Source organism: Chelmon rostratus, chromosome 1 (genome assembly GCF_017976325.1).
Source record: "Chelmon rostratus isolate fCheRos1 chromosome 1, fCheRos1.pri, whole genome shotgun sequence".
Classification (NCBI taxonomy): Eukaryota; Metazoa; Chordata; class Actinopteri; order Chaetodontiformes; family Chaetodontidae; genus Chelmon; species Chelmon rostratus.
Window position 1 is genome coordinate 28,590,427 of NC_055658.1, and position 11,763 is coordinate 28,602,189.

Consider the following 11,763-nt stretch of genomic DNA (forward strand, 5'->3'; position numbering starts at 1 on the left):
TCCTCTCTTACATCACGATCTGTCTCGTTTTTGTGTGTATCTCGCTTTTTCTTGAGCCATCTTTATCTTCACTCCCTGTTCTATTGTAGACCACTATCGCTTCAACATTCGACAAACACGTACACACACAGTCCTAAACTAGGCCTTATAACCTCTGAAGTGCTTGATAAAACGCACATACTCTCACTTATACTCTCTGTGCAGACACATAGGTGATGCCTCTTAGCCTAACACCTGTGCGCACTCAACTTGCCGACTAAGATGGATACAGCGCGTTCAAGTGAAGACTGAGGTGGACTTGGATGAATAGGCTCTGAGTAGAATCCAGGACACTGTTGCAACCAGTTGTGGTTACAGCCAGGTTACAATGGCTCCAAGCTGTGTCATGCCAAAAATGAAATAAAAATGTTTGGTTTAGAGTCAGAGTGCCAGCCGGCTCTTTTCATCTGTGCTGTTTTCCAGTAGCCTTTCACCTACAACATATGATTTGCATGTAATTACACTGTTCCAACAGCTGTGTTCTGTAAACATTTCGTAGCAGAAAGTGGTGTATCCAGCTAAATAGGTATCGCCTTTCATGTTGAACCCAGCGGGCATACTTACCTTGCGAGGCAGCTGAATGCATAAATCACGAGATCATGCGATCCCTGAATCCTTCTTGACAGGCTTCAAGTTATGAGTTTGTGGTCAAACCACAGTGGTGCAGCCCAATCAGTCCTATGAGAAACGACTTGCAGCCTGCAGCAGGCGTTGTTTTTGCTTGAAATCAACAATGATGGCTCCTAAAGAGGTTAGCATAGATGTAACGACCCATGTGATGCGTCAGGTCACAGGGATACCCATGTGTAGTGCAAATATTAAAGCTGCATTAAGCTATTTTGGCCACTAGAAGGCAGAAAGGCTACAAAACAACTCATCCTAGATGGACCATTGGTTTTCAACTTATTTTCAATTTATGGCTAATGTGTCAGCCAACAATCTCTAACACAGAGCAACAAGAACATATGTCAGTCTAATATTCACCAGCCCTTTATCTCTGCTCTGGTCTCCACCAACTCCTGAGGAAAACACCTGGGCCTTTAGCAGCAATGTGCTGAACTTTCTCCAAAAGTTTGCTTTGGTTCAGTGAGTGTTGGGTCTTAATTCTCAGCGGGTTCAGCACAACAATCAGCCTTTTCACGTGACACATTACGGTCATTTGCTTTAATGTTACTACTAAACATATTGCTTAATGGGGCTTTAATGTCTGCTCACATTCATCCAGATGTCTCAGTTTTGCTGACCTGCTAGAGGTCAAAAAAGAAGAAAAGGGAGATGGTGCAGCACTTTTGCTGCTATATTAACTTCAGTAGGCTTAGAGCCTACTGTAATTGCAGAAGACTTATTTTTTTTCAGATTTCTTGAAAGTCCACTCTCTCGAGTCATGAAAATATGTGGAGGCTTAACAGTCAATTCCACATGGATTACTTAGTGTTATTCAGTGAGTAGCACAGTGTTACAGTGTTTGGATTTTGACAGTCATTTGACTTAAGTTGTCAAGGGAGATGGCAGTTAACAAGACAGGCATGAAGAAAAGTCTGCCAAGGGATTGGAAAATGCGTGTGTGTGCGCGTGTGTGTGCGCGTATGTGTGTTTCTTTTTTCATACTCTTTTATGAACACATTAATCAAATGTAGCGGTTTTCATCACGAGTTGTTTGTGACTTTACTACTTAAATGTGATATGTGGCATTGGTCCATGCTATGTACTTTTCCCTTTTAAGAATAAACATAAAAACGGGGCAGAAATTCATCCCTGTTAGTAGTTGTAATAAAACTGAAGAAAATACACATTTCAGATGTGCTACTTTTGTGCCATGAAGCAGGCCACACAGTGATTGCTGCTAATCATTCACAGGATTTCAAACATGCATATTGCACACCAGACTTGCACTGTCTATGTCATGGATAATTATTTTAATTCATTTTCCATGACACATACAAACAATATCTTGTAATAACCAATCATTTATTTGAGTACACACTGGAGCTGAAGTAGAAGAGAAGTGATCAGCTGCGTATGCAGTGGATGATTAGTTTGAAAGGAGGAGGCACATTACCACCCAGCTCTAATCTGAGTATATTGTGGTTGTTCTCAGAAGGATGGGGTTTGGGTTGCACATGTGCTCTCTCTGTCACGAGGTCTTTAAGTGAACTATCTCTTAATCAGACTGATTCTCCTGCCTGAGCTATTTCCGGCTGCGTGAACAGAGATGCTGCAGTGAAATGCAGTATCGTAGCTTTAATTTCAGCACACGGTTCAACCTTTTACCATTGCTGGTGGTGGGGTTTTTTGTCACTTTTCTCTGCTTGTTTTGGGTTCTGTTGTCTTCTGTGTTTGTGCCCAGATTTGAACCTTTGTTCTTGCCATAGTCTGCCTCATCCAGTTCGTGAACATTTTTTAAATTTTAATGTTTGGTATCACTAATTAGTTTTTGCCCTTATTCTGAGAAGGGCAATATTCCCACTAAGCTCTTAACATGACTAATGAGAACACACAGAAAACACAGCCTCACGCTTTCATTCGTTCAACCACCTTCTTGAAAAGGTTGTTGTTGCAATATTTGTGCATGTGCAAAAAGCTGTTGATATCCAGTGTTTCATAATGTTTAAAAGTCTGTGTTTTTCTTCATCCGACTAGAAATGTAGGCTTCTTCTTTTGTTCCTCTACATCTACACCAACCTTGGGAACTGTAAGGCACAGAGCTGACTATCAACAGGCAAGAGGCCGTGTGCCACAAACTGCTGTAAAAACCCCATTTGAGACACAAATATATGTATGTGCTGCACACATGTCCTGCTCCTAAAACCCAAAGATTAGCAGCATATCCTACGTCATAATCAGAAAATGCTCCATTCAGAACAAAGCCTAATTAAAAATATCCAAACATCACATGCTGTCTACATGACCCATATCAAATTCAGAATATTGTCATGTTTGGAATAAAAGTGGAATATTAGTGTGCATGTGAACGTAGTCGATGTGACACTGCACTTAACAGATCCAGTCTTTCCTCAAGCCAAAACAACCCCAAACCTGTTACGACAACTGACATCTGAAAAGGGACATTTGCTTGAAATAGACAGCAAAGTGCTTAAAAATAAAAACCTTTACATAAACGGTATGCTCATGTAAGCAGAAGATTTAAAAGCATTTCATTACACTATAAAAGTAACAGAAAAAAACAAGCAATTACAGAAGCGTAAGCAAGCGATGTCTATGATCCCCTGCATATGAGGAGGTCATTTTCTATATTTATTCAGTATCATTGTCCTTATCTTCCTTCTCTACCTCCCTCTTTTCCACCCAGGCGTGCCTCTGTCCACCCAGTGGGGCCCTCAGGGCTACTTCTACGCCATCCAGATTGCTCAGTATGGCCTGAGCCATTACAGCAAAAACCTGACCGAGCGCCCTCCCCACGTAGAGGTCTACGACACAGCCGAGGAGAGAGACAGCCGGGCCAGCTCAGCGCCCTGGAGTGTGCCGAAAGGTTGCAGTCTCAGCCGCGTGCACGACAAGTCCCGAGCTACCTCCGTGCGTCAGTTCAGTGCTCCAGGTATGCCGGCCTCCCATGAGCCCAGATGGCCTCAGGGCAAGGAGCTTATCTCCTGTTAACTGTGGCTGTAGGAGGCTCGATATGCAACTACACCCTCAGGACAGGATGATAGTCTGCGGTGAGTCACAGCCACAGTGCAAGAATACCGGCAGGCTGTGTCGGTTGACAGTGGACCCACCGCATGATGACAGATTACTAAAAATTATGATGATTTGAGAACCAGCAGACACAACATCGCACATTTCATCCTGTTTTATTCACTTCGTCAGATATTGTGACATTCATGCACACAATGCATTGTGAAAATTGCTCCTCTAGTCAACATCCTTTTCGCTAAAGTTTTCTTTTTATCAGAGTGTGAATGTCAGTGGTTGAAATGATAACTGTGATCAGATGTTATCAGCTGGAGCCAATTAACCTTAATTTTGCTTGCTGGTCACAGCACTAAATATAGCTCCAGGCTGTTGTCTGGCTACATTGTCCTTTGCAAGCCGTTGTACGTGCCCATACGAGCTTAAAAGAAAGATAGTTAACTACCAACAAAGTGATCTCTTCAGTGTCTCTTCAGTGAAACTGTCTAGTTGATATGTGTTTTTAGTTGTTTGTGGACAACAATGAAGGTCTAGACAATGACTGTAAAGGAATATGGAGGACACATGGTCTCCACTTCCTTGTACTGTACAAAACTGAAGGCAAAACGTTGCGGATATGGGCGCTGCCATCTTGCTCTGGGGACGTCATTTGGAGTCTGCGCAGTGGTGATCGCAGGATGGAGCCATGGTATGGAGGTCCCGCCCATACAATCCCTCATCTCAATCACTAGTTAGTGTTAGCCGTCAATCATGATGTCACACCCTCTTTTCATAGCATCAACTAACTAATTAAAATCAAAGTTATAACAATTGACTAAAATGACAGGAACCATCTTTGGGGCTGGATTTATGATCTATACTGCAGCCAGCCACCAGGGGGCGCGAGATACTTTGACTTTATTTTTTAGGAGCTGTGACATCCTCCATGTTTATATGCATTGATTTGGGCCAGAGGAATGAGATATATCAGGTTTTGTATCCATAAGATAAGTTAATTGTCAGTTTTGGTCTTACTGTGTCAGGTTCTCCAGGATTCAGAGCTGTGAGACAGCTCTCCCTGTCTGTCTGTGAAGCTAATGTTAGCTCATTCTGCTCCCGTGGAGAGCACTCAACAGTTTTGTTTGGTGGTCATCGGTCAATTGTCATCAGCTTTAACATTATCCAAAGTGTTTTATTTGTAATTTTATCACTATTACCAGCAGTGTGATATGAAACAAACCACATCTTTATTTTAATCCTCCTCTGATGAGTCAGGCATTGAGTGGACATCACAAAAATGAAATTTTGTTGTTGTTTTACAGGGATTTGGTGAGATTTGAATATTGCAGTAAAAACCCTACAAATTAAATTTGTCACCATAATATCTGTTTAATTGTGCACCGTTAAGAGGCCTTCAGAAAATGAGGATTCTTGCCCCTCACAATAAAACTGAAGAGTCGCACTGTCCTTGGTGACATTTTGCAGTGCTTCAACAATCTACTTTAATTCTCCTCACTCGCTTTGTATCAAAGGTTCATATAACACTGAGGAAAGTCTGCTCCAGCCTCCCTTCAGCCTGTGCAGTATAGTAGTTTATTGTGTGCAGCCTGTTCCCTTATGCATCTAAAAATTGATCTATAAAGAGTGAAACTATGAAAGAACACAAACAGAATTGTGTTCAGGGCTGCAGTAGTTGGTGGGAATGATGCAGTCTGATCAGATATGATTTGAAAGAGTGCAATTTTCAAATCACAAGAGCGAGATAAAGTTTCAGCTGAGTTGGTTCAAGAACAAAGAAACAAAGAAACCTTGGCTGCTGCCGGGGTGATGTGCTCACTCTGTGCACGCTGGTGTCTGTAGATTTACACTTGGCCAGAGTCTGTTTGTGGAAGAAGAAACAGCACTCTGTCTCATTTTTGGTATTTGAAAAAACAAAACAAGGCAGTGTGTTTTATCTTTTTGCTGTGACCTTTTTTTTTTGTGCTGGTTGCCTCACGTCCGTTTCACACTAGCTAGCACGTAGCTCAGCAGTTGATAAATAAGTTCAGGTATTGATAAACCCCTAAAAACTCATCTCTGTTCACCAAAATTACATATTTGCAAGTTTTCCATCACAAAAAAAATGTCTTCATGCCTTACATAGGCTTAGATGTGACTCTACACCTTTGCCTTCCTGTAGCATGACCGGATATAAGCAGTTCCCACCTCTATCTCCACCCAACCCACCACCGCCCAGCTGCAGCTTCGACTCTTCAAACACACAAACCTCATCAGCAGCTTAGCTATCTGACGAGCTGTTTTGAGTAACGTTTGCTGTAACTTTCTTCATCAACACCCCCTATAAAAAATGTCCCGTCAGCATCTGACGTGAGTCATCATGCTACTTGGCGGGCTAACGTCGGCTAACATTATCTAGCACGCCGCAGGTTTGTTTGGACGCAGTCAACAGATAAAACACAAATCAAATAAACCTACTGGTCGACCGACGTGCTGACTTGTTCTCGCAGTGTCCCCAGGGTAAAAGGATGGAACAGCGTCGGGCTTCATTATAAGTTTCATAGCAAAACAGAGCCGTGGAAAAAGGCTCCTGCAGACTCTCGGGTTTTCAGATCCTTTGGTGATACAAGGCTTAATATTTCTTGTCTCTGTCATCGTTGTGAAAATAGTGAAACTTAGCTTGCAAAATCCCGATACGTCACTACACCTGGCATTCTCTGATACACGTCATTTCACAGTAGCTCCACCCTGCAGGTCGATGGGCCTAGTTCCTTAAGTAATCTGTGAGACTCTCATTGGTCCCCTGCAGTTCTACGGTGGAAATGTTCAGCCATGGCGTTGACTGCTTGTACGGTTTGTCTTTTAGAAGCTTGAGACTTTAAAGGTCTGGATTTCTGGGTGCATTAAGAAATATCCAAACCCTGCCACAGTAAAGTAGACATGCAGAAGTTTGCAGCACTTTTCCCTAAATGAGCTGAACCTGGGAGGACCTGAGCAACAAGCAACAGCAATATTTTATGATTCTGTTCAGGTGGAAACGATAATTTTGTGATTATGCTTGTATGCAATGTAGACCACAAAAACATGCCTGTAGCTAGAATCTTAGAAAATAATTGCAAGTTCAAGTGCAATATTGGTCAGAAAAATTACAATTAAATAGTTTTACTTCAATTCTTCAGCACTGGAGTAATGTACAGATTGTATAATTGTAGAACAAAAGAAATGCAGTGGCGATGCAGATCTCTGAATGTCCCAAATGTCTAAGCTCTAAATCAAATCTGACTATTTGTTGTAAAAGAGATTAGAAAACTGGCCCAGTTTTACAGCTGCAAAATGACCGAGGCCATGAGATAGTTGGCGGTTATTTTTGGAAGGAGAAGTCAAAATGTTTTACTCAGTGCTGACTGTGAGCTGTCTTTTATTCTCCTTTGATCTCCTGCTGAGATTTCCAGGACTCTCTCTCTCTCTGTCCTCTGTTGGGCTGCTGCTGTAATTTTCACCTCCTCCTAATTCCTCCGTTTTCAACACCTCATCATCAACAATTTCTTTTCATTCCACCGCTCTACACCCCCCCCCCCCCTCTCTCCCTCTCTCTGCTCCTCGCTCACCTTGCCTCACGGCTTCGACTCGCCATCATAGCGCTCTCTTTCACTGACATCATCATGTTTTCATCATCACTCCTCAGCCCTCCCTCGGCACTCTTCATTCTCCATTAATCTTCTGCGTCTTTCCCCAGATTTCGGTCAGTCTTCTACCTCTATTTACTCGCTTCCACCCATTTATCACCCCTCAACCCTCTTGTGCTTCCCAGACATTGCAGTCATATTACCTCTTTCCATTTTAACACCTCATTCTGCTCTCTCATCCAAACTTTTCTCGTTTTCTTCCTCTGCTGTCACTTTCTCTTTCTGTCTTTTCCTCCCTCCACTTCATCCTCCTTCTCCTCCTCCTTTCTGTTTGGGTCTTTTTCTTCCTCCTTACTGAATCTGGGGCACCGGTGTTGAACAGCCTCTCAAATGCTCTGACAAGTGGATCAATCGTCTGTCCCCTGATAATAACCTACCATCTACCATCTGCACACTGCTGTGCGAACACTGCCCGCCACTGAGCGCCTTTATGTTCTACATCCCCTGGTGGTCGGCCGATAGTTCAGAAATGCAGCTTGCACGAACCAAACCCCGGCAGAATTAGACAGCTGTCACCACCTGAACCTGGACATGGTTGTTCCATGTTTTTGTGTCTAAGGCCTCTCTCCCACTGGACAAAAAGCACACTAACACCTACTAATATCTGGCTTTTGTGTTCAATAGGAAAACAAAAGGTGCCATTGGCATTCATTGGCAGGTCAAATCACTCTGCAGTAGTCTTGAATATTTAGCAGCTCCAGCTCCGCACGATGCAGGCAGATTTTTACCTTATTTCCGGCGCAATGGTGAGGCATGTTGAAGCTCTGGACATCAGTGCCTAAATATTGCCTGATATCTGGCTATAAAATTGTCAGCTCGGTAAAAGATATAACCAGAAACGTCACCAACGGCCTCCATGCTGATTTCCATTGTTCCCTATTTTCCAGGCAAATTTGTCTTCTGTCAATCGCCTATTTTTAGCAGGTTTACCCTCATTTAAAAACCTGCATATATCCACTAATTGTGTTTAAAAGTGGTGTCAGTGGCTAATGGAGACAATTTTTTTAAACTGGCCCAGTATTGAGCGAGAGCCCTGCAGCCAGCGGCCGTGAAACAGGTCGCATCCCATCAATATACGTCCACTAAAAGAGCGTTTTTGCCGCTGACGGGCCTCGATTGTTATTGTAAGCATATGAGAACGTGGAAATGATCCCAACAGAGATCTTTTTGTTGAAGAGTAAGATCCTTTTTGTTTAACCTGCAATTGCTGCTATTACCTCGCTCATCAAAACCAAAATGACTGCTGACGACGCATTTTTCATAAACATCGCTGACGAGGCTAACCGTGGTGACGTGATAAGTAGGCAATCTGAATCCACTGCAGAAATGAGGACTCCACAGCTATCAATACAAACCACCATAGAGAGAGATTATTACTGAATGTAAATACATTGAACACTAACGCGAGCATGTGTTTTGTATTCTATATTTGTCATGAATTTCTGTCACTTTTAAAGGGACTTTTGATGTACAGTGGCGTCAAAAGCCACATTAAATCTACTTTGATTCAGCGGTGGAGACAATAAAACATGTAGAGATGAAACGATTAATGGAGTCAATCAAAAGAAATTTACCAGCATCTAATTTGATAATCGTTTAATCTATTCTGTCATTTTTTTAAACAGAAATGCCAACAATTGGATGGTTTCAGCTTGTGAAATGTGGGGATTTGTCTATATCTTTGTCATACATGATCGTAAATTGAATAAGTTTTGGACTGTTGACTATTTTAAACAATTTTAATTAGTCAACTTGAGCTCCGGGAAATTATAATGTGCGTGTTTCACTATTTTCCATCATTTCACGGACGATGGAATAGATTGATCAAGAAAATAATTGGCTGATTAATCGATAATGAAAATAATTGTTATTTGCAGCCCTAAAACACCTCCCGAGACGGTGAGTACTTTTTATACGCAGTGTGTGTCCCGCGCCGCCGCTCTGGTGTGGGATGTGGATGAACAATCACACGTGCCCTGACTGTCGTCCTGTCGCCGGGGTCTTTTGTATCCCTGCATGCACAACACATAGCATACATGTGTTTTCCAGTGTTCCTTTAACATGCCCACCCATGTGTACAGGCGGGGTGCTGGTGCTGATATATTTCATGCTGCGTGTCGTCTCGGCCTCCTGCCTCATTGCTAAACAGCCAGGAAGCAAAGCAGAGCAGAGGAGGTGGAATCTCGTCTATATTCCCTGCCCATCCTTTATTGATGCCAGAGTAATCACGGGGCCAGAGTACAAATCCACTTACTCTCTGCATTGCCTTAAGTAATGGATTTATGAGTGCATTAAAGAGCCGTAGTCATCCAGAGGCCCCTGCCAGGCTGGCTCTCTCCTTCATTCTCCTCCTGATCGACTGCCTTTGTGTCTCAGACGGCTTCGCCTGCCTCTGCTTTCTCAGCTCGTGTCACGTGACGTCTCTCTGTCTCTGATTCTCAATTGTCTTCTCGCTATTGGCTCATTTTCACTCTCTTCAGTCTCAGGCTGGCTTTAAGGGCCCATCATTCCATTACCCTCCATTTTCCTGACTCCTACACTCTGTCCTCTCTTTATGCTTTGGGGAGCCTTGATGAGAAGAGGTTTTTTTGTTTTTTGTTTTTGGTTTGTTTGTTTGTTTTTTTGCTGTGCAGGCCGAGTAACAAGGCCAAAGGAGAGATCATTCTGGAGGCTGTTAGCGCTTTAGGGCTTTGAAATGAATTCAGAACAGTAACTGAAGTGCCTGGCACAGAGCTGATATAATGGAAGAGGAGCGGTGGCACAGTGGAAGCTGAATATCCTCTGAGTTCGCATCTTTGGTGAGCTTTGTAGGGATGAGATGTGGAGATGCAAATTGAAAAGTTACCGCAGTGCATCAACAACTTCTTTCGCTCTCTCGTTCCGTCTCCCTGCGACTGTTCTTCTCCTCCCCCTCTTTCCTCCCGTCTGTGCTCCTTCTAATTAAGCTCAGTGTGCAGTGACACATCTGTACTGTACATCCCATGAGGAGCTTGTCCCTGTGTGAGCGTTTCAGACTCTCGCCTACACGCACACACAAAGCTCGTCTCTTCACAGGGATGACAACAAGACAAGCATCCTCGGTAATAAAGAGAACGGTTTTAATGGCAGGATTTTTCTGAAGGTATCAGACTGTTATTGATCATTCGAAAATGCGAGTATCGAATGTGTCTTTGGAGCACGAGAAAAAAGACAAGCTATCATAGAAACACGCCATCAAAGGCGAGTGTGTTAAAGGAGACAGACACACTGGAAAGGCTTCCAGTCAGTCTGCCAAAAATAGACGATCTGCTTATCGTCAGAAGTTCAGAAAATCAGTCAAATGAGGTTAGTTGTTTGTTTCTGACCAAATGCAGTTGAAGAAATGGAGTAAAACTTCTTTCTCCGACAGTTTCTATTCATTATACACATTTTTAACACCTCCCCCATTTATCTGCCGCACCCACCCTCCTCCCCCCACCACCACAGAGTCCTCAGAAGGCGTGTCCCTCCAGCTGGGCAACTCCAAAGACTTCATCCTCAGCCTGGACGTCAAGTTCGTCTCCAACGGCAGTGTGTCCGTAGTCCTGGAAACCACAGAGAAGGGTCCGCCCTTCACCATCCACTACGTGACCAACACGCAGCTCATCGCCTTCAAAGACCGCGACATCACCTACGGCGTCGGTTCACGGACCGCCTGGAGCACTCTGACCCGAGACCTGCTCACCGACCTCAGGAAGGGCGTCGGTCTGTCCAACACCAAGGCTGTGAAGGCCACAAAGGTTGGTGCCTTTGATGAAACGCCTGTGTTCTAATAACTATGTACAACAAAAAAAGTTGGGACATGATGGAAACTGACAACAGTTTTACAAAGTGTTCCTGAGTCGATGTGGTGACATCATTTATACAATCATGTGACCCTTTCAGGATGCTCGTTTCATACAATCCACCTGTTTACCTGTGGAATGATCCAAACAGGTGTTCTTGGAGCGTTCAGTCTTTTGTTGGTCCTGTCCCAACTGGTTTGAAACATGTTGCTGCATCAGATTCAGAATAAGCAGATATTTACAAAAATCAATGAAGCTGATGAGGTCAGACATTAAACAGATTGTCTTTGTGTTGTTTTCATTTGACATTCATTCATTTCACATTCTGTTTTATTTGTGTCCCAGCATCCCAACTCTTTCAGAATCAGGTTTGAAACTGGACAAGAGCTGAAACTGAGAGCTGGTTTATTGATTAATCAAGAACATAATCAACAGATTCATCAATGATGAAAATCATCGTTGGTTACAGGCCTAAAACTGGACAGAACATAATGAATCATATTTGATTTCTGATCTTAAAGCTGCATTTGACTTAGTGGTATGATCAAAACTATCAGCTCAATAACTATTGTAGCATCATTTTAAACAGATTTTTTATCAAATTTGTCAAT

The 11,763-nt window shown here is 43.0% G+C and overlaps 1 protein-coding gene across 1 annotated transcript in view; it reads left to right on the forward strand.

The window, feature by feature from the left end:
* The window catches only part of glceb (glucuronic acid epimerase b), a 54,174-nt gene that overhangs the window by 37,449 nt on the left and 4,962 nt on the right, over positions 1-11,763 (forward strand). The window contains exons 4-5 of the mRNA XM_041937492.1: positions 3,350-3,595; positions 10,815-11,107. Coding sequence (XP_041793426.1) covers positions 3,350-3,595; positions 10,815-11,107 — 539 coding nt within the window. The remainder of the gene's footprint in view (positions 1-3,349; positions 3,596-10,814; positions 11,108-11,763) is intronic.